Source organism: Aegilops tauschii, chromosome 1, assembly GCF_002575655.3.
Source record: "Aegilops tauschii subsp. strangulata cultivar AL8/78 chromosome 1, Aet v6.0, whole genome shotgun sequence".
In the NCBI taxonomy this organism is placed as follows: domain Eukaryota; kingdom Viridiplantae; phylum Streptophyta; class Magnoliopsida; order Poales; family Poaceae; genus Aegilops; species Aegilops tauschii.
Genome location: NC_053035.3, coordinates 48,001,425 through 48,026,526, shown reverse-complemented (window position 1 = coordinate 48,026,526; position 25,102 = coordinate 48,001,425). Strand labels below are relative to the sequence as shown.

General features: G+C 43.3%; 1 protein-coding gene and 1 long non-coding RNA gene across 13 annotated transcripts; both read left to right on the top strand.

The window, feature by feature from the left end:
* The first annotated feature begins 12,110 nt into the window (after nt 1-12,110).
* LOC141039277 (uncharacterized) lies at nt 12,111-13,131 on the top strand. Its single transcript, XR_012200200.1, has 2 exons — nt 12,111-12,511; nt 12,603-13,131. It is a non-coding gene; the product is annotated as an uncharacterized lncRNA (long non-coding RNA).
* A 3,388-nt stretch (nt 13,132-16,519) lies between these two features.
* Nucleotides 16,520-24,523, top strand: LOC109755699 (uncharacterized). 12 transcript variants are annotated; one of them, XR_012201554.1, is made up of 7 exons: nt 16,520-18,717; nt 18,814-19,936; nt 21,192-21,623; nt 21,817-21,874; nt 22,690-22,821; nt 22,913-22,974; nt 23,057-24,523. XR_012201554.1 is itself a non-coding variant. In XM_073507591.1 (6 exons), the coding sequence occupies exons 3-6, from the start codon at nt 19,806-19,808 to the stop codon at nt 22,753-22,755; spliced, it is 687 nt and encodes a 228-aa protein (XP_073363692.1). In that variant the 5' UTR covers nt 16,520-18,717; nt 18,814-18,901; nt 19,758-19,805; the 3' UTR covers nt 22,756-24,523. The 12 variants fall into 12 exon arrangements, 3 of the variants coding, with proteins under 3 accessions (XP_073363692.1, XP_073363694.1, XP_073363687.1); XR_012201551.1 differs by having other exon boundaries at nt 22,913-24,523; XR_012201552.1 differs by having other exon boundaries at nt 22,690-22,974.
* Nucleotides 24,524-25,102: the final 579 nt, after the last annotated feature.

Genomic DNA, 25,102 nt, shown 5'->3' with positions numbered 1-25,102 from the left:
ATTAATTTATAATGCCCTCTAGACTGACTGGTCAAAACATCGGTCTATACCTCAAGGGGGCATTGTAAAGTATTATTTTTCCAAAATTTCTTTCATAGCCATGTTTGGAACATGTGGGTCACCATGTACAAGAAAATTTGGGTGATTTGGAGGTGGTGGAAAAAATCACGTATGTTCAAAAACTGGCTTAAGTTAAAAGACCAAATGGCCCCTCCGGAATGCGGGCATTTTTTCGACCACCTCCAAATCACCTCAATTTTGGCACACATGATCTCTTGCACAAACAAAGCTAGTTTTCCAAGGTTTTACATTTTTTTGAATTTTTTATTAATTTGTAATGCCCTCTAGACTGACTGGTCAAAACATCGGTCTATACCTCAAGGGGGCATTGTAAAGTATTATTTTTCCAAAATTTATTTCATAGCCATGTTTGGCACATGTGGGTCACCATGTACAAGAAAATTTGGGTGATTTGGAGGTGGTGGAAAAAATTACGTATGTTCAAAAACTGGCTTAAGTTAGACCAAATGGCCCCTCCGGAATGCGGGCATTTTTGCGACCACCTCCAAATAACCTCAATTTTGGCACACATGATCTCTTGCACAAACAAAGCTAGTTTTCCAAGGTTTTACATTTTTTTGAATTTTTTATTAATTTATAATGCCCTCTAGACTGACTGGTCAAAACATCGGTCTATACCTCAAGGGGGCATTGTAAAGTATTATTTATCCAAAATTTCTTTCAAAGCCATGTTTGGCACATGTGGGTCACCATGTACAAGAAAATTTGGGTGATTTGGAGGTGGTGGAAAAAATCACGTATGATCAAAAACTGGCTTAAGCAGACCAAATGGTCCCTCCGGAATGCGGGCAGTTTTTCGACCACCTCCAAATCACCTCAATTTTGGCACACATGATCTATTGCACAAACAAAGCTAGTTTTCCAAGGTTTTACATTTTTTTGAATTTTTTATTAATTTATAATGCCCTCTAGACTGACTGGTCAAAACATCGGTCTATACCTCAAGGGGGCATTGTAAAGTATTATTTTTCCAAAATTTCTTTCATAGCCATGTTTGGCACATGTGGGTCACCATGTAGAAGAAAATTTGGGTGATTTGGAGGTGGTGGAAAAAATCACGTCTGTTCATAAACTGGCTTAAGTTAGACCAAATGGCCCCTCCGGAATGCGATGATTTTTTCGACCACCTCCAAATTACCTAAATTTGGGCACACATGATCTCTTGCACAAACAAAGCTAGGTTTCCAAGGTTTTATATTTTTTTGAATTTTTTTAATTTTATAATGCCCTCTAGACTGACTGGTCAAAACATCGGTCTATACCTCAAGGGGGCATTGTAAAATATATATTTTGAAATTTTTCTTTCATAGCCATGTTTGGCACATGTGGGTCACCAAGTACAAGAAAATTGGAGTGATTTGGAGGTGGTGGAAAAAATCACCTATGCTCAAAAACTGGCTTAAGTTAGACCAAATGGCCCCTTCGGAATGCGGTGATTTTTTCGACCACCTCCAAATCACCTCAATTTGGGCACACATGATCTCTTGCACAAACAAAGCTTGGTTTCCAAGTTTTTATATTAGTTTTAATTTTTTTGAATTTATACTGCCCTATAGACTAATTGCAAAAAATCACCATGTAAGTTTGACCAAATGGTCCCTCCAGAAGGCGGTGATTTTATCGACCACCTCCAAAATTTCCACTTTTTAAAATATATTAGAAATGGACGATTCAATCTTGCTAACTTATGAACATTGACAAAAAAAGATTTTCAAAATTTTCTAATTCTTATAATATATTTCAAATGGAAGTTTCAATCACGCTAACTTATGAACATTGACAAAAAAGATTTTCAACATTTTCTAATTTTAAAAACATATTTGAAATGGAATATTCAATCATGCTCACTTATGAACATTGACAAAAAAGGATTTTCAACATTTTCTCATTTTAAAAATATATTTGAAATGGAATATTCAATCATGCTCACTTATGAACATTGACAAAAAAGGATTTTCAACATTTTCCAATTTTTATAATATATTTGAAATGGAATATTCAATCATGCTAACTTAAGTACATTGACAAAAAATAATTTTCAACATTTTCTAAATTTAATAATATATTTGTAATAGAAGATTCGATCATGCTAACTTATGAAAACCTCAAGTCAATGTTTTTTACTATCTATCCTATGTAGATAAGGCTTGTTCTTTGCACACACCATTACCAAGCACATGCCCACTGTATGCAGCATGTCTCATTAGTCAAGCAACATTGAAGCACCTACTGTGATCATTGCAGCATCAGAATATAAACACTGCAACAAAACATAGCTGACCTGCATCTAGACAGTTGATATACTTCAGAGACATACTAGATTAATTAAGTCTCTGCCATACTTAAGAGTCTGCCATACTACTTAAGAGTCTGCCATACTACTTAACAGTTCACAAACACTTCCACCTTCCAGATTCACAGTTCACAACCATACTAGCGCAAAAGTTAAACATCATCAACTATATTGATGATGAGTACCACTACCAGCTTCACAGAGGGTGACTAGATGGGACCCATAGCCTTTAGGAGGGCTGCATGCTCTGCCCTGATCTTCACGTCGCTCCCACTCATTGCTACACCGCGTGCATGGGACATAAGGTGCTCATACAGCCCATCCTTGGGAATTGGCTTAGTGGTGCAGTATGGGCACCTGAACTTGCCCCACTTGTAGTACGCCGCCTTCCCCTTCTCCCTGATCTTGTTGGCTTCATGCGCAATGAAGGTCTTGTGGTTCCACTCTTCCACCTCATCTCCAGAGTTGTACTGCACATACAAATGATTTGCATAAATACATACTTCCCATTTAGAGTAATGTAATTAACAAACATCAAATAATTGCCATTATTTGCTCGTTAATGAACAAACAAACATAATAGCCCATTTACAGCTAATTAATGCACAAACTACAGAATAGTTCCATTTAGAAGAATTTAATGGACAAACAACAGAATAGTTCCATTTATATGCATTCATATATGGTTTCATGAAAAAACATCACACATATCCCATTTACAGCTAATTAATGCACAAACAACACAACTTTGAGAGGAATTAATTGAAAGTACAACAAAACTTTCCATTTTAGAATAATTCAATGGACAAACAACACAATATTTCCATTTATGTGCATTCAGATATGGTTTCATGATCAAAGACCACAGATATGCCATTTAGAGCTAATTAATGACCAAACAACACAACTTTATGATATCAATGAATAAACTATATAACATTCCAATTTAGAGGCATTCATATAGGGCATCATCAACAAACAACATCTCACACAGATTAATAAACAGACCAAAAACAACTTGGGGTTACCTCCTCGTCGTCGTCAGAATCAGACGGGTCGTCGAACCCAGCGATGTCCAGCTTCCTCTTGTTGCCAGCAGCTTCCTCATTCTGCAATATAAGTAATTAATTCAATTATACTACTAACTACATATAACATAGTATGCAAAGGTCAAGCAATCTGCAATGTGCTTCTAATAACCTAAAATGTTACTTTGACCTAAAATTATCCAAAGGTCAAGCATTCTACAATGATAGCTTGGTCAAACTAAAATTTTAGATCATGCTGACTGTGGTCCTTCAAACTATAATGCCAGACTGGGCACCAACAATAATTTTGTGAGTGCTCAGGTCTGCCAATTAATGGAAGTAGTACATTGGTTGACAACAAGTAATTGCATTTACTTCATCTGGCTCATGTAATGTACATAGTGGTGCATCAGCTGCCCTATAATCTGAACCTTATATTGGATAGTATATTGTAATGCCATGAGCTTCAGGAAAGGAAATCTTAGTGCAATTTTTGGTGCTAGGTGTGAAACTATTTCATATGACATTCATTCATGGAATTATGCAACATAAATTTAATATGACCTGGTCATCTGGCATAGTTGCATGTCTAGCAAATCTAATTATGGTTTACTTTATAAGTACAGCAATCCTACAGATCAAAAATAAAACCTACCTACAATTTTAGTTTATGGATAATGAAGTGAAGCTCCTAACTATTTTGAAATTGTGCACTAGTTAAACGTACTGTGTTCATTTCAACAATTAATTGATAGACATCAAATGAACAAAGTAGGATTTTAACCTCATTTGTACAATATCAACTTTAATAGATACACTGGGTGGCGGCTCAGCCCCTGCCGTGGCCCACTGAGAGAATATGCAAAACAAATCTAACAACATATACAGCATAGAACAAAATCTGAGCACATGAGGCAATCCAGATTCTAATATAAAAAACCTAACTCTCATTATGATCTCTCTAGCATTCAACCACGAATCAACTACAAAAAACCCTAACTCTCAAATGGGGTTCCCCATTCAATCAAAAAACCCTAACAATCAGAAGGGGGTGCCGCATTCAATCACAAATCTACAATAAAAACCCTATCTACTAAATCTTCTGCTTAACAACTACAACTAAGAGAGGAGGGGAACGAGAAGGATTACCACATCCACCACCTGCTTGTCGCTCGCCTCCGCACCTGCATCCAGTGCGCCGCCAGACGCCGTCACCACCAGGTCCGGCACGACGGAGTCCGAGCCCACCACCCCCTGCTCCACCAGATCCGCCGCCGCAGCGACCGATCCAGCGACTGCGGGTGCAGCATCTCCCGCACCGCCAACGGCGGCCACTTCTTGGACGGCATCTGCCGCGGTGTTCGCGGCCTCGACCGCAACTCCATGCGCAGTGGCGGCAGCGCCACCACCTTGCGCCATCGAAGCCTAAGAGAACCCACCGGAGAGAGGGAGGCGGTTGGGTTGAGCGAGTAGGTGCAGTGGCGGGGCGATGGAGACGAGGGGGAGACGATGCGGCAAGGAGAGAGGGAGTGAGCCGATTTGGGGGAAATGGTGGGGGCGATGCGGCCGGTGGTGGTTCCCCTCCCTCTTTATAAGATGTGACATTTTTGGAAGTTTCGTGCGCCGCGTGGCCGCGTGGCTAGTGCACGACCGCCGCCGCCCACGCCCACGACCGCCGCACGTGACAAGGGAAAACGAATCGCCCACGTACAATACATGTATACCCCCAGTGTACAAAAGTAATCGGGCCGGTGCGGGCTTGTACAGGGTTGTACGCGCGCTCTCCGCGGGCATAAAAACACGATCGTGCCCCTCTTCACGAATCGTTTTTGACAGATCTCAGTCGTCCTTGTGTTTCTCCCCCTCGCGTTCAGCCCAGGGGGGGTGCATCGGAGCAAACATTTTAATAGAGGGGTTGGGCGTGCTTCGTTACGTTGTTGTTGCAAAAATCCAAACAATCTTCTAAATTGTGATTTTTATGAAAAAATAAAATATTTTCAATTGTCTCAACAAATTTTGGTAAATACGAACAATTTTAAAAATTATGATTTCTTGGATTTTCATATTAAGGTTTTTATTTTTACTTTTTCTTGGGTTTTCATTTTTTTATTATTTTAAATTTTTTTTCCTTTGTTATTTATATTTCACTTCCTTAGTTTACTTTAAAAATTACATTAACATGTTTTATATTTATGTATCAATACATGATCTTAAAAAATAGCTGTATATTTTTAATATTAGAAGAACATTCTATGTAAATATGTGATTACCTTTATCAGTTAGACAATGTTTTTTCTTAAAAGCATGAATACATTTACAGAAAAAGGACATTTTTAAGATATCATTGGTCACTTTTACAATTGCACGAACATTTTTTACTTACATGCTTTTTTCTTAAAAAAATAATTGAATATCTCTACTCCTAATGTCTCAGTTAGTAGTCTCCGTTGGTTAATTTTCGTCCCATCTACCATAGTTTTTCGGATTTGCTATTTTACAGTCGAGTGTTTTTCAATTCGTCGTCAATCAAATCCGTGTCCGTCCATTCTTGCACAGATATTCGTGTTGATTTCTTTTTTCTTCGTGCTGGCGTTCCATTTGTTCGGGTTGATTTGTGTTGGTTTCTCGGGTTTGGTTTTCCTGTCTCAGCCCGTTACCGCCCCCGGCCCGGCACTGCCTCCACTTTCATTTGGGGGGTTCTGTTTTGATAAGGCAAGGAGAAGGGAAGGAGCTCGAGCGGCGGAGGAGAGGAAGCGATTTCTTATGTTCAAGGCGATTCCGGGCTATTCCACCGCCCGATTTCGATTTCTCCTCCCTTTTCTCTTCGATCCCCACTGTCGTGGTTGGTTATCCTTGTCTCTCGCGTTTCCCTGTGTTGTGGCTGTGTAGTTCCGGATCTAGGTAAGTTTTGGATCCGTGGTTCATCTGTTATTGGTGTTGTCCGTGGATCCGTGGTAGGTGCATGTTGCTGCCGTGTTTGTTTCTAGTCCGCCATGCCTAGCGCTCCATTTCCCATCCTTCTGCCCGCCTGAGTTCTGTAGGAGCACTAGTAGAAAAAGAGGCTTCCATACGCCCCCATTAGTCCCCAAAATAATCGAACCGCGACCAAAGGGGTCTTTAGTCGCGGTTCGGGAGGAGACCCGCGACCAACTATCTGGGCCCAGCGCGCTCGGTCGACAGCTGGCGGACGGGAGGGGCTTTAGCCCCGGTTGGCCTGGCCAACCGGGACTAAAGGTCCTCAGGCTGGCCCGAAGGCCTTTAGTCGCAGTTGGCCAGGCCAACCGGGACTAAAGGCCCATCCCTATATAGGACTCAACTCACTTCACTTAGCCACAATTGGTGCCACTTCTATTCACAATATTCAGAAGGGGGGTGGTGGGTTTGCTTTTGGTTCCTCCTATGCACACAAGGTGTTCGATGAAATGCCCGAGAGCATGAAACAAACATGATATGAACTGTCCGAGCCACACTTGAGCTTTCTCATTTATTTTTCCTCCGCGATCGCGGTTAGCAACTTGAACCTTTCATGTGTCATTGATAAAATATGCATGTGTGTAGTTCATTGTTTAATTTGTATTATTTCTAGCTAGTTAGTTTAACAAATGCATGATGGTTAATTATATACTTTATATAATAATAATGCAGATGAATCGGCAATGGATGTACGGTACCCGACTCTCCGGCGAGTTCACTACGGGTTTGAAAGATTTCCTCGTAGTGGCAAATGCGAACAAGCAGCGAGGTTTTATTATCTGTCCATGTGCTGTCTGTAAGAATCAGAAGGGTTACTCCTCCTCAAGAGACGTTCACATGCACCTGCTTCGGCACGGTTTCATGCGAAGCTGTAATTGTTGGACCAAGCATGGAGAAAGAGGGGTTAGAATGGAAGAAGATGAAGAAGGGGATGATATCGATGACAACTATCATGATCATTTCGGTGATACTTTCATGGAGATGATGCTGAAGGTGGGGAAGGGTTAGGTGAAGGTGAAGAAGAGGCACATGATGAGCCTGCTGATGATCTTGGTCGGACCATTGCTGATGCACGGAGACGCTGCGAAACTGACAAGGAGAGGGAGAATTTGGATCGCATGTTAGAGGATCACAAAAAGTCGCTGTACCCAGGATGCGATAATAGTCTGAAAAAGCTGGGCTGCACACTGGATTTGCTAAAATGGAAGGCACGGGAAGGTGTAGCTGACTCATCATTTGAAAATTTGCTGAAAATGTTGAAGAATATGTTTCCGAAGAATAACGAGTTGCCCGCCAGTACGTACGAAGCAAAGAAGGTTGTCTGCCCTCTAGGTTTAGAGGTTCTGAAGATACATGCATGCATTAACGACTGCATCCTCTACCGCGGTGAATACGAGAATTTGAATGAATGCCCTGTATGCACTGCATTGCGTTATAAGATCAGAGGCGATGACCCTGGTGACGATGTTGAGGGCGAGAAACCCAGGAAGAGGGTTCCCGCCAAGGTGATGTGGTATGCTCCTATAATACCACGGTTGAAACGTCTGTTCAGGAACAAAGAGCATGCCAAGTTGTTGCGATGGCACAAAGAGGACCGTAATTCCGACGGGGAGTTGAGACACCCCGCTGATGGAACGCAATGGAGAAAGATCGACAGAGAGTTCAAAGATTTTGCAGCTGACGCAAGGAACATAAGATTTGGTCTAAGTACTGATGGCATGAATCCTTTTGGCGAGCAGAGCTCCAGCCATAGCACCTGGCCCGTGACTCTATGCATCTACAACCTTCCTCCTTGGTTGTGCATGAAGCGGAAGTTCATTATGATGCCAGTGCTCATCCAAGGTCCAAAGCAACCCGGCAACGACATCGATGTGTACCTAAGGCCATTAGTTGATAACTTTTATAGTTGTGGGGCAGACCTGGTGTACGTGTCTGGGATGAGCACAAAGAAGAGGAATTTGACCTACGAGCGTTGCTTTTTGTAACCATCAACGATTGGCCTGCTCTCAGTAACCTTTCGGGACAGACAAATAAGGGATACAATGCATGCACGCACTGCTTACATGAGACTGAAAGTGTACGTTTGGGTAATTGTAAGAAGAACGTGTACCTGGGTCATCGTCGATTTCTTACCCGAAATCATAACGTAAGAAAGAAAGGCAAGCATTTCAACGGCAAGGCAGATCACCGGCCGAAGCCTGCGGAACGTACTGGTGCTGAGATATTTGATATGGTCAAGGATTTGAAAGTCATCTTTGGAAAGGGTCCTGGCGGACAATCAATTCCGCGGGGAGTTGACGGGCACGCACCCATGTGGAAGAAGAAATCTATATTTTGGGAGCTACAATATTGGAAAGTCCTAGATGTCCGCTCTGCAATCGACGTGATGCATGTTACGAAGAATATTTGCGTGAACCTGCTAAGCTTCTTGGGCGTGTATGGGAAGACAAATGATACAAAGGAAGCACGGCAGGACCAGCAACTTTTGAAAGACCCAGATGACCGGCATCCGGAATGGTTTCAAGGTCGTGCCAGCTACGCTCTTACCAAAGAAGAGAAGGTCATTTTTTTGAATGCCTAAGCAGTATGAAGGTCCCGTCTGGCTTCTCGTCGAATATAAAGGGAAAAATAAACATGGCGGACAAAAAGTTCCAAAACCTGAAGTCTCACGACTGCCACGTGATTATGACGCAATTGCTTCCGATTGCTTTGAGGGGGCTCCTACCGGAAAATGTTCGAGTAGCCATTGTGAAGCTATGTGCATTCCTCAATGCCATCTCTCAGAAGGTAATCAATCCAGAAGATCTACCACGGTTACAGAACGATGTGCTCCAATGCCTTGTCAGTTTCGAGTTGGTGTTCCCACCATCCTTCTTCGATATTATGACGCACCTCCTGCTCCACCTAGTCGAAGAGATTTCCATTCTCGGTCCTGTATTTCTACACAATATGTTCCCCTTTGAGAGGTTCATGGGAGTATTAAACAAATATGTTCGTAACCGTGCTAGGCCAGAAGGAAGCATCGTCAAGGGCTATGGAAATGAGGAGGTAATTGAGTTCTGTATTGACTATGTTCCTGACCTTAAGCCGATTGGTATTCCTCAATCGCGGCACGAGGGGAGACTAAGTGGAAAAGGCACGATCGGAAGGAAATCAACGATATGTATGGACGGTCATTCTATGACTGAAGCACACCACACAGTTCTGCAAAATTCAAGCTTGGCGGCTCCGTACTTCGAGCAACACAAGAATATTTTACGCTCGGACAACCCGGGGAAGCCTGAATCCTGGATTGGAAAGGCCCACATGGAGACTTTCGGCAGTTGGTTGCGAAAACATTTAATGAATGACAATGATGTTGGAGATCAGCTATACATGTTGGCCAAGACACCATCTTCGACTATAACGACTTTCCAGGGGTACGAGATAAATGGGAATACATTTTACACCATCGCCCAAGATAAAAAGAGCACCAACCAAAACAGTGGTGTCCGCTTTGATGCAGCAACCGAGAATGGGCAAAAGGTCACATATTATGGTTACATAGAGGAGATATGGGAACTTGACTATGGACCCTCCTTTAAGGTCCCTTTGTTCCGGTGCAAATGGTTCAAGCTAACAGGATGTGGGGTAAAGGTGGACGAGCAATACGGAATGACAATGGTGGATTTCAACAATCTTGGTTACCTTGACGAACCATTCGTCCTTGCCAAAGATGTCGCTCAGGTTTTTTATTTGACGGACATGAGTAGCAAACCGAGGAAACGGAAAGATAAGAAAACGATCAGTACATCATGCGATGATCCAAAGCGCCACATTGTTCTTTCAGGGAAAAGAAACATCGTGGGAGTGGAGGACAAGACAGACATGTCAGAAGATTATAATATGTTTGGTGAAATTCCGCCCTTCAAAGTGAACACTGAGCCAAGCATTAAGTTAAATGATGAGGATGCTCCATGGATACGGCACAATCGTAAGCAAGCAGGGACACAAGGGAAGAATTGATGTGTAATAATTTATTGTACCAAACTTTGTTGAATGGATCATGTGAATTAAAACGTACGATGGCGAATCCGGATGATTTGTATTTGGTCGATGAACTGAATGATGTATCAAACCTTTTGTCAAACCTTCAAGGGATCGAGGATGTAGAACAAAACAATCGGTATCGCCATCATACAGCCCTGCCGTGGCTACTGAGTGCATATATGCATACCAAATGCACGGCAGGACGTATGATGGCGAATCCGGATGATTTGTATTTGGTCGATGAACTGAATGATGTATCAAACCTTTTGTCAAACCTTCAAGGGATCGAGGATGTAGAACAAAACAATCGGTCTGAATTTTTAAAATAAATTAGTTTTATTTTTCTGGATTTTTTGATATATTATTTGTATTTTTAAGATTTTAAAATGAATTAGTTTTATTTTTCTGAATTTTTTGATATATTATTTGTATTTTTAAGATTTTCAAATGAATTAGTTTTATTTTTTGAATTTTTTGATATATTATTTGTATTTTTAAGATTTTCAAATGAATTAGTTTTATTTTTCTGAATTTTTTGATATATTATTTGTATTTTTAAGATTTTCAAATGAATTAGTTTTATTTTTTTGAATTTTTTGATATATTATTTCTATTTTTAAGATTTTAAAATGAATTAGTTTTTTTTTCTGAATTTTTGATATATTATTTATATTTTTAAGATTTTAAAATGAAAGTATTTGAAAAAGGACCTTTAGTCGCGGTTCGTGACACGAACCGCGACTAAAGGCTCTTTCCGCGCGGGAACGAAAACGGCGCAAAAAACCTTTAGTCGCGGTTCGTGACACCAACCGCGACTAAAGGTACCCCTTTAGTCCCGGTTGGGGACACCAACCGCGACTAAAGGCTTGCCCTATATATTCTCCGTGGCCCTCGTCTTTTCCGCGCTAAGGACCAAACGCATCCAGGACCTCGTCTTCTCCGCGGCGCCGCCCTCGTCTTCTCCGCGCCACCCTCGTCTCCGGTAGGTGCCCGCCGCCGCCTACCGTCCTCCTCGCGTGCCTAGAAGAAGAGGGGACCTCCGCCGTCGTCTTCTCGCCTGCCTTCTCGCCCGCCGCCGCCTGCCGTCCTCCTCGTCGCCGCGTACTGGATGCGTGCCTTGCCAGCCTCGCGCGCGTGCGGAAACGGCGCCGCCGTGCGTGCCCGTGCTGGTGGTCACCGCCGCGTGGGCAAACTAAAAATTGAGCAAGAGAGCAGAGAGAGAGAGAAGGAGAGCGCTCGGGGTCGTGGGGCCCACCCGTCAGCGAGCGAGAGAGAGAGAGAGCAGAGAGAGAAAGGGACTTGAGCAGTTTCTGTTTATAGATTCATAAATCCATAACTAATTCATAAATTCTCCAATTTGAGTGATTCAAATTTCTATACATTCAGGAACTCGAGCAGTTTCTGTTTATAGCAAAATTCATAACTTGAATTCTGTTAACTCAAATTGAGCAAACTTGAGCTCTAAAATTTTGTCTTAACAAAATATACACAATGGTATTTTATTTGGGAATAATTGTATAAATTTGACCAAAAAAACATCAATTTTCTGTTCTGGTCATAAAAGAAAAGGAAAAAGAAAATGGCATAACTAATTAAATAATTATCCAAAAATTATGTTTAATACCTCAAAATGTTCAGTGAAACATTTGGCACATGTTTTCAACCTTATACATGCAGTTTGACATCTAAAGTATTTTTGTTTTTGTTGTTTTCGAAAAATGGCTGAAATGAAAGCAAAAATTAATAGCTCTTAATCATTCAACCGTCGCTGCTCCTCCTCTATGTCCCCTTAATCTTATTTTTTAATTCCTTTATACTTATTAATTTTTACTACATGCAGGAGTGACATATGGCGGACGATAGAGCCGAGCCGCTTAGGGATCCGGAGGCTGAACGTTATTTAATGGGCATCATAAACAACGAGATTCCTTATGTGCCGGGCTCAGAAGATGAGCAAGAAGAGGATGTAGTCTCTTCTTTTCTGAACCTTGACGGTGGAACAGACATTGTCGATGATCAAGAAGGTGAAGGAACGGACATTGTCGACGGAGGTCAACCGTCAACAAACGACGATCTCGAATTGCAAGTAGCAACCACCTCCGGCGAGGTATATATATACATTGAGCCTCTCGTGATACAAACTTACTGAAATGTGAATACATATGTATTAACGCGCGCGACTCTCTTTCTTTTTTTAGCCCTCGGCCGGATCGAGTACGACAAAGCGTGGCAAATCCAAGGCGATGAAAACAGGAGAAACATATACCATTGATTTTGTCAGTGAAACCGGCAAGCCCCTACAGCACACCTCAAAGTTTATCAACCAATGCGGAGTCGTTGTTAGAGACAACGTCCCGATCACCGTCCAGGAATGGAAGGAGCCAAAGAAGGCACGTCTTGGTTTCAGTTTTGTCGACAAGAGAACGAAAAAGGATTGCTGGAGAAAGCTTATGGAACATTTCATTCTACCTCCGGAATACAACAAAGTCGATGAATTCGGTAACGAGGTTCCAGGTGGACGTGAGAGGAGGAGGCTAGTTAAAGAGTTCGCTCTTCAGAAGATGGCCGAAGCATTCCGGAACTTCAAGAAAAATTTAACCCGTGACTATGTCAACAAGGGCAAGACTCCGGATTTCAATGGACAACATGAGAAACTGAAAGATGATTGGCCAGAATTTGTGAGGCAAAAGAAATCGGAGCATTTCAAGGAAATATCGAAAAAAATAAGGATAATGCGAGTAAGAAAAAGTACCATCATATTATGGGGCCAGGAGGATACCGCCTTTCGGAGCCTAAGTGGCAGAAGATGGAGGAGGACCTGAGGGTGCGAGGAATCCCTCTAGGTACAGAGGGATGGGACCCAAGGGCCAAAAGCTGGTGGTACGGGCATGGGGGGTCGCTAGACCCGGAGACAGGGGTGTGTGTTCACCGGAAGAAAAAGTTTGCTCCCACCCAAGCCCTTATTGACGCAATGACCCAAGCTCAAGAGGGCTTGATCAAGTTCAACAGAGAGAAATACGCACTGACAACAGCCCTCGGGAATGATGAACACGGAGGACATGTACGAGGCAAAGGCAGAATTCCGTGGAAAGTAGGGTTTTCCCAGGACAATGACCCGTACTGTTACAGAAGCCGTAAGAGAAAGACGGACCGGGATGCAGATCTTTTGGCGAAGTTTGCATCGGAACTCCATGAGTTGAAGCAGACCGTGCATGAACTAGTAAATGAAAAATCGGCTGCAGGGCCATATGAAGATCATGAAGCGGATCGCGGAAGCCAGCAGCGGAGAAGCAGCATGGCTTCCACGGATGCCCCGCCTGGTGCTAATGCACCGACGATCGAGATTCGTGCACCGGAGCCTCACTACCCCGTGGATGATGTAAAGGAGATGAAAGAATGTGATCTGCATTATCCCGTGGGGAACGTTTCCACGAAGGTAGCTACCGGCAGTGCTTTACCTTGTACACCTGGAGCACTCCACCACAACAACCCCATTGCATATGGCTATGCTCGTGTCACGGTGGAAGACATAGTCCAAGAGTTTGAGGACCTGGAGATTGACAAAGCTACACCCGAAGGGGAGAGAAGACTTGGAGATGTCAAGCGCCAGATCATTCTATGGAAAAAGAAGTACATAGTATTTCCAGGCGAGGCGCCAAGGCTAACAAGTCCACCCCCCCTCCGATGGTGGTGGTGCTGGTGGTGGTGGCGGTGGTGGTGGTCGTGGTGGTTCACCTACACCTCCTTCACGCCATTCGACGCTGTCCCCCGATCCACAACCTCCGGCGGGTAAGCAGCCGCCGCCCCCCAATCCTCCTCCGGCGGGTACGACGCCCCCCAATCCTCCTCCGGCGGGTATGACGCCCCCCAATCCACCTCCGGCGAAGAAGCAGAAGCAGGCGGACAGCAAGGAAACCCGCTCCTGGACTATTAACCCGGACCCTTATGTACCTAAGACCACAACGGTACCGGAGCCATCACTGAAGCCTCTCCTCCCAAGGCCTTGGGAACTTAGTGAAGCTGAAACCAAATTGGCCGCGTCTGCTCATTATGAGAAATGGAAGGCGGATACGAAGGCGATAAAAGAGCCTGAGCCCAAGCAAGTATTCACTGAGAAGCAAAAGAAGTGGGCTAAGGATTTTTTGACGACACCGTCCCAAGCCGAGCTGAATATGCCTGACGACTATGGACATGAACTTCGTAGGCAAGCAGAAATATTGAAGGAGGAGAAAGAAGAAAGTAAAAAAAGCGGGAAACAAGTTGACCAGCTCAGGATGCAGAATAAACAATCGATCCCCCCGCTCATAGTGAAAGCCGGTCCGGAAGAGGACCCCGAGATCATAGCAGCTGCGGCAGCACTTGGATTGACTGTAGCGAGTGCCATGAAACAAGCATCCGAGATGGGTTTGACTCTTCGTGCCTCGTTAGACCTTGAGGATGCGCCAGTATGTGAGATAGCATTACAATATGTGCGGAATGGGCCTCTCGTCGAGCCTGCGCGGGAAAAGAGTCTACCACCACAAATGCGAAATCTGCTACGTTGGTACAAGAATTTCATAACATGGGCCGGCAAAGAATATGTTTATGCGGATGTTACAGAGGAGCATCACACCAAACGGTACTCTGTACAAGTTCATATGAGTGAATTGTTCCGGCTGTTCAATCTGCGCGAGCTCGACAAATCTATCCTGAGTTGCTACGTTCTGTAAGTGATTTATTTCTACCTCATCTCGTTCTTCATTGCCTGCACTATATATATATATATATATTGTCCTAACTATATTGTTGCGTACGCTATTATGCAGATTGAAGATTTGGGAATGCAAAATAAGAAACATCCATGATGTTGGGTTCATTGACCCACATATCGTTAATGGACATGTGTTACAAAATCACCCCGAAGACGTGGAGAAATACTTGTACAAGTTTCTTAGAAAGCATCAACTCAAAAGTCATATTCTATTTCCTTACCATTTTGGGTGAGTGTTTCTCTCTTGTGCCCATTCTCTTTTGTTTACTCCATGCATGGTATGTCTAATCGATGAGTTATGCATGACTGTGCATGTAACGTGTCCGCAGGTTCCACCGGATTCTGCTAAATATTGAACTTCACACCTCCAGAGTTCTAATCATGGACTCTATGGATTCGGATTCAAAGCGTTGGGCCGACATGAGAAAAATGCTGCAAAAGTAATTATTTTCAATCATTTGAGCTCTATATCGATCGGTCTCTTTCGTTCATTTCCTAATATCAAGTAACTAATAACTCCCTTGTTCATTTAATTTTCTTTGCCCTATAGGGTTTGGAGACGGTTCTCAGAAGAAATTGTCGGTGAATTCAAACATGAGCTAGATTTTAGAAGGTTAGTTAATATGGATAAGCAGCCACCGGGGACCAATCTATGTGGATACTATGTTTGTGAGAACATCCGGAGACACACCTCTGAGCGGAAGGCATCGGATAGCGTGCGGAAGGCGACGGATAACTTGCGGAGGAGGCTTAGTCCAGAAGCTCGCTTCCGACCAATTCAAGATGAATTAGCAGGATTTTTCATGAGGGAAGTCATCAATCCTAAAGGAGAACACTATACCGAGGACGAAGAAATTTATATGCATACCCGAGATTGAAACTTGTTCGAAGTTGTATATGGTCATCCATCCTAATTGTGTATGGAAACTTGTTCGAAGTTGTATATGGTCACCCGAGATTGAATATATATTATATATTCCTCTTGAATTCTTCTTGTTTGAAATTTCATATGCATGTATATAGTAGCGTAGAATATGTGTACTGAAACTTCATCAAAATTAAAATAAAACACAAAATAAAATATAAAAGAAATAAAACACTACAAATTAAAAAGAAACCAGGTATAGGGGGGCTAAAACCCTAAACCTGCGGAGGAGGCCTTTAGTCCCGGTTAGCCACGAGAACCGGGACTAAAGGTCCTCCGCCCCGACGGACTCCTGGCGCCCACGTGGACGGGCCTTTAGTCGCGGTTCGTAAGAGGCGCGACTAAAGGGGGGGGGGCTTTAGTCGCGCATATTTAGTCCCGGTTGCACAGCCGGGATTAATGGCCTTTGCGAACCGGGACTAAAGGCCTATAAGAGCTTGTTGTATGTGGGGAGTTCTAATCCATCTGCTTGTTGTGGTCCTTTTCTCTCCTGCTTGTAGATGTAGAGGTAGGCGTAGGTTGTTTATTCTGATGTAGATGTAGAGGTAGGCGAAGTTATAGTTGCAGCGGTGGATTCGCCCTATCAATTTTATTTCTGCTGGCCTGGGTGTCTGTTCCTTTGTCGTTAGATGTAGTTGCAGATGGTCTAGCATGGGTTTCTGCCTGCTTCTGCAGTTTACTTGTAGTTGCTGTTAGCTGCTGATGTTTGCTGTTGTAGTCCCTGGAATTCAGTATGATTTTTTTTTGTTAGATGTAGGTGTTCATTTCACCCGGTACCTGAATCTCTCTGAATTTGTGTGTACTAGGCTGCAGTGTTGTTGTAGTGTTAGTCCAGGAATCTCTCTGAATTTCATGCTTCTTTACGGTGTATTTTTACTCCAGACTTGAAGTGTAACTTACCCCTAGAATTACAGTGTATCCCCATCCAGAATTACTGTGTAATTTAACTCATAATTACAGTGTAACTTGCCCCATAATTGCAGTGCATTTACAGTGTATCCTGATGCTTCTTTATTTGTTGTTACTCTGTAATTTGTCCTAGTAGTACTGTGTATTTCCCCCCTAATTACAGTGTAATCCTGATGCTTCTTTCTTCAGTGTAAATTTTGCTATAATTACTGTGTAACATGTCGTAGAATTACACTGTAGGTTACCCTGCAATTACAGTGCAATATACCGTGATTACCGTGTGTTTTTTGTGCTTCTTTATTTGTAATTACTGTGTAATTTGTCCTAGAATTACTGTGTAATATTTCCCCCCATTACAGTGTAATTCTCATGTGTCGTAGAATCACACTGTAGGTTAGCCTGCAATTACAGTGTAATATACCGTAATTACATTGTTTTTTTCGTGCTTCTTTATTTTGTAATTACTGTGTAATTTTTCCTAGAGTTATTGTGTAATATTTCCCCCGTTACAGTGTAATTCTCATGCTTCTTTCAGTGTAAATTGCAGTGTATATTTTTCAGTGTAATACTGCGCCAGTTTCTTTGTTATTTACATTGTAATTTTTCTCAGATGTTTTGCATGCATTCATGTGGTTTTGCACTGTAATATCCCCCATTCTTACTATATAATTTATCTTCAGTTTTTGGCAGTGTACTTCCTCTACCTTTTCATTGTAAGTTGCCCTAATTATTGTGTATTTTGACTCAGAGTTTCACTGTATTTAGGTTAGTTTTTACACTGTATTTTAAGTGATTCTTGCACTGTATTAATATGCCCCATTATTCTATAATTCCCCTGATTGCTGCCTTTCAGTGTATTTGTTGTGAGATTTCCCTTGTAATTGAGCCCCATTACCCTATAATTTTCAACTTTCTTTAATTTCTTTTTTTTCGTGTGTCATGTATTCTGTTTTGTTAGGTTTAGGTCAATGGGGAGACTACGGAAAGTCTCTCACAAGGATGTTTCGGTAGTTTCTTCTATCATGAGTGCTGATTCTTGGAATGATCCTTTTGTGCCTAATGCAAGGTTTACGAGTCGACAAGTCGACGAGTCGACGAGTCGTTCCGAGGTTGAGACTCATAGACTAATCGTGACTAGTCTAGACTAGTGCTGGACTAGTCGACATGGTACTGTAGTACTCAATTATTAATAACTAGTAGTAGTATATAGTATATATATTTTCTGAGCGGTGTATGTAGTATATACTAACAGTACAGTATGCAATAACACCAGAAGTGCTAGGCGACGCTCACCAAGCCCAGCCCAGCGCCACGCAGCAGCCCCCAGCTGGCCCATTTGGGCCCAAGTGGCCAGCCTACTTAGCCCCCCCAGTAACTGGAACCCTAGCTCCCGATCGATCCCATTGCAGCCGCCAGCATCATCACACAAGGGAGCACGCGCGCGCAACCCACGCCTCCGGCCGCTGCCACCGATCACCGCCATGCCTCCTCTCCTCTCCTCTATCTCTCTTCCTTCTCTCTTGTCTCAGGGCCGCGCACTCCTACGTGTCACGGCTATGGCCTCTGCCCAAGCACGAGCTCCGGCCAGGCTGGGTGACTTATCCCCTCAAAATTTTGAGTCGCTCGACTCAAATAGCTCGACTAGTCTGTCAACTGCTCAACTAGTCCCTCGACTCGTAATCAGTGGCCTATTGACTTTGCGGAAGATGGTTCTAATGCTATGTCTTTGGTAGTTATTTCTGTCTTGTTCTCTACTTTTATTTTCGTTTTTATTCTTTCTTTCAGTTTATTAATTTTTTTGTTTGTTGACTGAATTATTTTTCAGGATCTTTCTAGTGATGATAGAGGGTTTGATAAAGCTATTTTTCAAGAATTTCATTGCAATCCCCATGCTTCCTTTTTGTAATTGCAGTGTAATATACCCTAGAATTGCAGTGTAATTTAGCCCAGATTTTAGTGTAATCCCAATGCTTCATTTTTTTAATTACAGTGTAATTTTCCTAGAATTATAGTGTAAACTCCATGCTTCATTTATGTAATTACGGTGTAATTTTCCCCTAATTACAGTTTAAACTTCATGCTTTATTTATGTAATTATAGTGTAATTATTCTCCGAATTGCAGTGTAATTTTTCCTAGAACTTCAGTGTAAATTTCAAAAAAAAATTCTAAACAAAGTAGTGTAATTTTCCTGCTGAACCTCTATTACTTGATATTTGAGCTTCATTCTTGTTCAGCTTTGCTTGAATTACAGTGGATTTTAACTCTGTTTAGTGCGATTATCCTGTGTAGTTCCTTGGTTATTATCATTGTAATCCACTAGTGTGATTATTCATTTCCTTCACTGTCCATGTGTACGAGCACTGTAACAAGCTCTGCTTTTCATTGTCAATATTAATGCCTTCATCTGATAGGACTTGTGTTCTTTATGCTGATAGGTATCTCTTTGTATTCATGACTTCGTCTGAACTTGCATGTGTCTCTGTAATCCACTGAGTTCATGTTAGTTACATTGCCCTGTATCGCAGCAAAGATTTTTTCATGTGTACTACAGCAAAGTTTTTTTCATGTAATTTCCCCATGGTTCATGCTACCTACATTGCCCTATACTGCAGCAAAGTTTTTTTCATGTGTACCTTACACTGGAATTCGTGTTGGTGTAGTGTTTTGACAGTGAAATATTAACAGTTTTACCTTCCGACAGTTAGAACTTTTCCCCCGATGATTACAAACTTTTCACTAGATTGTATGATGTTTTTTTTTTCTACAGGCTAGTTCATGTAGGAGGTGTATGTAGAGCAGCGGGGTGAGGAAAAACATGGAAGAATTCAATAGAAGTGTGATCAAAAGGAGTAGGACATTACGTGAGCTGTGGACCGTCTCTTGGATGATCTTCCTCTGTCCTCCACCAATTATTCGGATCTGTTCTTCCCCCTTGCTTCTCTCCAGGTACTTGCCCCTCTGATGTGCCTCTCTGACTTGTTTTTGTTCTTCCTTCTTCTCACTCCCTCTCTCCCATGACGTCTCTCTGATGTTTTTCTACTCTTTCTTCTCCTCATTTCCCCTATCCCATGGCGCCTCCCAGATGACTTGTGTGATGCAAGTTAAAGGAGGGTCCTGGGAGACGCCAGTATTCTGCTGATTTTTGTTCCTTTTCTTCGTCAGGTGATTTGTTGTCCAGGAAAGGAAAAAAGAGCGTGGGCAACAGTCCAGGTGGGTTTCGTGATAGTTGCCTTGTTTTGTTTTGGTTATTAGTTAGAACCGGGTCAGATTTTAGCCGCCCGACCCATTTTTTTGGAAATACAAGCATACAATTGTCCATGGTATTTGGACATAGGTGTCAGCGCTTGATTTGTCAGGAAATTTGACTATAATATAGTGCTTTTTACCTTTGTATTGGATGACTTTCTTGGTTATTTAACTTGTTTACCCCTAACCCGGGTCTGATGTTCACCCCACCCCTGACCCGTTTAGGCGTTCTTTTTTGCTTTATGTTGATTTTCCTGCTCATACAGGTGTAATGTGTTGATTGGTCAGGAAATTTGACTGTTTTTGAATTAAAAAACAGTCAAATGTCAAATAAACAGTCCCTTTTCTAGTTTTTTTTCGTCCTCCCTCCTACCTCCACCGATTCCCCCTGAACCGACGAGCAGCAAAAAAAAAAACTCGAAGCAAACCACCTAACGATGCGTCTGCGTACTCCCCTCGCAACCAACATAACCAGACGAAAAAAATCTACGAAAAAAAACCAGCGAAAGAAAACGGACACAACCCGCACTCCCATCAAGCCGCCGCCGATCCTGGAGCTACCACCATCCCTTCGGCGCCGCCGATCCTGGAGCCCCCCCCCCCCCCCTCCCGCGCCAACGCTCCAGGCGCACGGCCGCCTCCACGCGCCGTCCGGGCCGCTGCGCCCACGTTCCAGGCGGACGGCCGCCTCCACTCGCCGCCCGGACCGCCGACCGCCGCGCTCACGTTCCAGGCGGATGGCCGCCTCCACTCGCCGCCCGGACCGCCGACCGCCGCGCCCACGTTCCAGGCGGACGGCCGCCTCCACTCGCCGCCCAGACCGCCGACCGCCGCGTCCACGCTCCAGCCGAACGGACACGTCCTCCACGCGCCGCCGGAAATCCACCCTGCAGGTCTCAGATTCTGGTTGCAATGACATTTTTTTGTTTAATTGTTCGCATGTTCAATAACACAGGGGAAGGTGGGAGAGGGCGCCATCGGCATCTCTGTCCTCCTCTACTTGGTGGCCGCCATGTACGCGGAAGACCACGAGGTCGCCGGGTCCGTCGCTGGCTGACCGAAACAGGGTACCCAGATCCTGCCGTCGGTCGCAAGCCTCGCCGTCTACCTTCACCAGCCACCCCGAACGCCATTTGTCCGGCTGGGCGGGGATGGAGCGACGATTCGGAGATGTAGCAGAGCGCTTGGCGGCAGCTGCTCTCGGCACGCGACGGCGTGCCCCACATCCAGAGGCTCGCCTCGGCGCCCACATCGTCCTCCTACTACTTCTCGGTGCCGCTGACCCGGCGGGTGCCAAGGGAGGTGACGTACATCCAGAGCGTCTGCGCGCAGATGAACCGGCTCTGGTGCTCCATCCCCGCCAGGCGCAGCGCGAAATCTGGAAGAGGTGAGGATGCTCTTCTTAATTTGCTCGGTTATACGTTTCTGTATGCCGCGTGAGTTTAGTACTGATGAGTTCCTCGTGCGGGCGGGTGGGCGCAGATCACATCTTTACTGTATGCTATTTTCGTCATGTTGATTCCTTCGATAATAGCTACAATGTTAACAATTTTCGTTACTTATTTGAACAAAATAGCCAGGGATGCTGTCCAGCTGATGCTTGGTATCGACTCGAAGTTCATCATCCATTGTATTGAGGTTATCTACCTGGACTCTATAGTGACTTTATATTTTCTATAAAAATATGAATTTCATGCTAGGTTATTCCCACAAAGGCACTGAATAACTGTACATTCCGACCCTTTCCTCGCCCATGTCAGCAAACATCACAAAACAGAACCTGTTTATGTCATCAAAGTCACACAACCCACTAACTACAATCAAACTGAGACTTCATTTTCCTTTTACTTTGTTGCACATTTGCATCCAGGTCAAATTTCCCATTTGTACCTGAGAGTAAACCATGCTTGTATGCATGAAAAAATGAGCACGTTTTCGACAGTCCTTGGTAGAAAAGATACATACTGATGATTGCCATCTCAAGTTTAGTGTTGTCAACTTCAAGTCCCTGGTCCCTGCTGCTCTGAACTGAGACATATTTGACCCACAGTTGGCTGCACACTAACTGTTGGACAGAATGTTGACATGTTGTGCTTACTTTATATCATGATGTATGATTACTTTATAACATGTTATATGTCTTCGTAAACGGTCCCAAAAAGGCAAAGATAACTTCAGTTTTGTTTGGTGATTGCCAATGCGGCCCTAGCACAGCACCACTCCAAGCTCGAGAAGGATTGCATTTTTTGTGTTTTGTGCCATCACATATTGTTCCATCGTCACGTATGTATAACAGTATAAGTGAAGAATTACTAGACCTCTCCTAGGCACATGCTGATCCATTTCATATTCTTCTAAATTTAAGAGTCACATTTAAATTGCCCTGGATTAAAGCTACGTGCACTGATATTTATTAATTGTTTAAGCTCTATTTTTTGTTCAATTTTGGCTAGGATCTCTCGATGATGATCAGCAGTATTGCAAGTTCGGCAGAAATAAGTGAATACTGGTCAGTATAATTATATGACGATAATATTGGGGTACAAGATCATTTCCTATTTTTCATGGAGTTAGAGAACAAGATGGTGCGTTGCATGTTGCACATTCAGTATTGCTACATAATTAGCAGGTGATCTTTAGACAAGTGAATGTCTAACTGCCATTGTCAAGTGACAGTGAGAAGAACAACGTTTACAGCCTGTGGAGTATCTTCCAAGTTAGATATACCATCCCGCAAGGTCAAGATTTACTGAAATGGATTATACTTAGAGTTGGGACGTCGCCTTACTTTTAACATTTCAAACAGTTTCCCTTCTCTAGGTATGGGTGTTTCTCAAGCTGTCGCTCGAGTTTCTCATCATGCTCTGCAATTATATTTTCTACCTCTTCATGATCATTGTCCTGACAAGCGAAGTCCAAGATGGGTAGATTGTCGTACATTCGCTTGGTATCTGGTACTTAATTACTTGCTTACTCTTATTACTCCCTCCGTAAACTAATATAAGAGCGTTTAGATCACTAGTGATCTAAACGCTCTTATATTAATTTAAAGAGGGAGTACTTGACTGCTGAGCTCACAATCAGAAGTTCAGAACCACAGCTTGATGAGAACATTCTGAGCTAACTAAATATAGTGTGCTTCTCTTTTTATTCTACATTCTTTGGAATACTAATTATAGCATGGGAAGGTATGATCTTGATGGCCCTCTCTGCTGCTATCAGGTCAGATTAGTTACAACTACATGTATAAAATGTTACTCTTTGCTCAGATAGTTCTTAGTAGTGCATTTTCCCAGTCACAAAATTTTCCTTTATACCCAAGGATAAGTTAGAGCATAAAAATGAAATCAGAAACTGGGGTGGATATTGTTAGGAAGGGCATATTGTTGTACATCTATGCCTGCCTGCACTATGCACCATTTCATTCACGCGGGAAGGTATTGTAACATCCGAAATAACAAGCTAGCTGAAAAGACATGCATACTATTGACTTAACGGTTGTGAAACTCAAATATTTGGAGTTGCCCCAAAGGGAAATAGAGGTTCAGAGTTACAGTGGAAGCCACCACCCACTGAAACTGCAACGAGTTGACTGGGAAAAACCACCTTCAATATATAAGAGTTCCTTCTTACACCTACACTATAAAAAAAAAAGGAGTATGAAAAAGTCACCTTGGATCATAATTCAAGGAATCTATTACTCTTTGCTCCGTTCTATTTAAATTACATATTGTAACAATTAACATGTTAATGTGTGTCTGGTTATGTCTTGCCTTGCTACTTGGGTGCCACCGATGTCTGCTTATTGTCTTCCATGCAAATAAAAGAATCCAAATACATCAGGTCTCTTAATATTTGTACCTACTACTGATATTTGTTTCATTTTTGGCTGAAGCTCTCAAAGGTTTAGCCTTCAAGCTTTACAATATGGGTTGGGATTTCAGAGATGATTTGTGCATTATAATTGTAATTTGGGCAATTTCTTGGTTTGAGGAACATAACTGCAACTCGAGTGACTGAGCACATGCAACACTGCAGGCGTACACCTTGAAACAGACACCTGATGGCCTGGCAAGTTCTACTCCTGAAATCAACGTCTATGGCTTGAGTAAGTGTCAGCGGCATCCCTAGGTCCGACAACAATCATGCGAGAGCAATCTGTGGTGGTAGATTTCTGCATGATGTATCTTGAATAAGGATGTCACAGTTGTATTAATGTATGTATCCTGCTAATTTTGCAAGACAGTTTTTGAAATGTAACTCCAAAATTCAAATGACTTCCTTTCATCACTTTATGAATAAGGAAATTGGTGCATCTCTGACGGCCGCTCTCACGGCGACCCCGGAGGACGCCGCCGCTCCCCCTCCCGCGCTCCCCTAGCTCGCGGCGTCGTCGTCGTCGTTGCTCTGCACAAACGCGTGCAGCATTCGATTACTCGCGAACTCGAAATGGCGAGTTGAATTAACTTCACAGGAAACTCGAATTCGACTCCAAAACTCGACCACCAGCGCGCTCCCAATCCCCGATTCGACTCGAATGCTCCCCACTCCGCCCGAAATGGTGAGGCCCGAATCGGACTCGAAATCCCCCAAGCCAAATCAAAAGCGCTCGACCACACGAACTACCACCAGGGAATCAACTCGAAACTCGGAACCGAATCGCTCGAGACAACAGAGATGGGGAACAGCCGCAGCTTCTCGCGTCCCCGAACCCCTAACTCCGGAATTGGCCGCGGCGAGGCACGCACCGGCCCGAAATTCGCAGACGCGCTCGGGAACACGAATCGAACAAGCGCGAGAGGGAGAGAGAGTGAGGGGAAGGAAGGTAGGGTGGTAGGATCGTGCCGGTGGTGAGCGCCCGCTTGG

Excerpts from the sequence above, each read along its gene's own strand:
- LOC109755699 (XM_073507593.1), top strand. The coding sequence starts at position 19,806 with ATGGAAGAATTCAATAGAAGTGTGATCAAAAGGAGTAGGACATTACGT. Across the intron at positions 21,624-21,816 it reads CAGCGCGAAATCTGGAAGAG|GGATGCTGTCCAGCTGATGC; the intron begins GTGAGGATGCTC and ends CAAAATAGCCAG. Across the intron at positions 21,875-22,689 it reads TCATCATCCATTGTATTGAG|GATCTCTCGATGATGATCAG; the intron begins GTTATCTACCTG and ends AATTTTGGCTAG.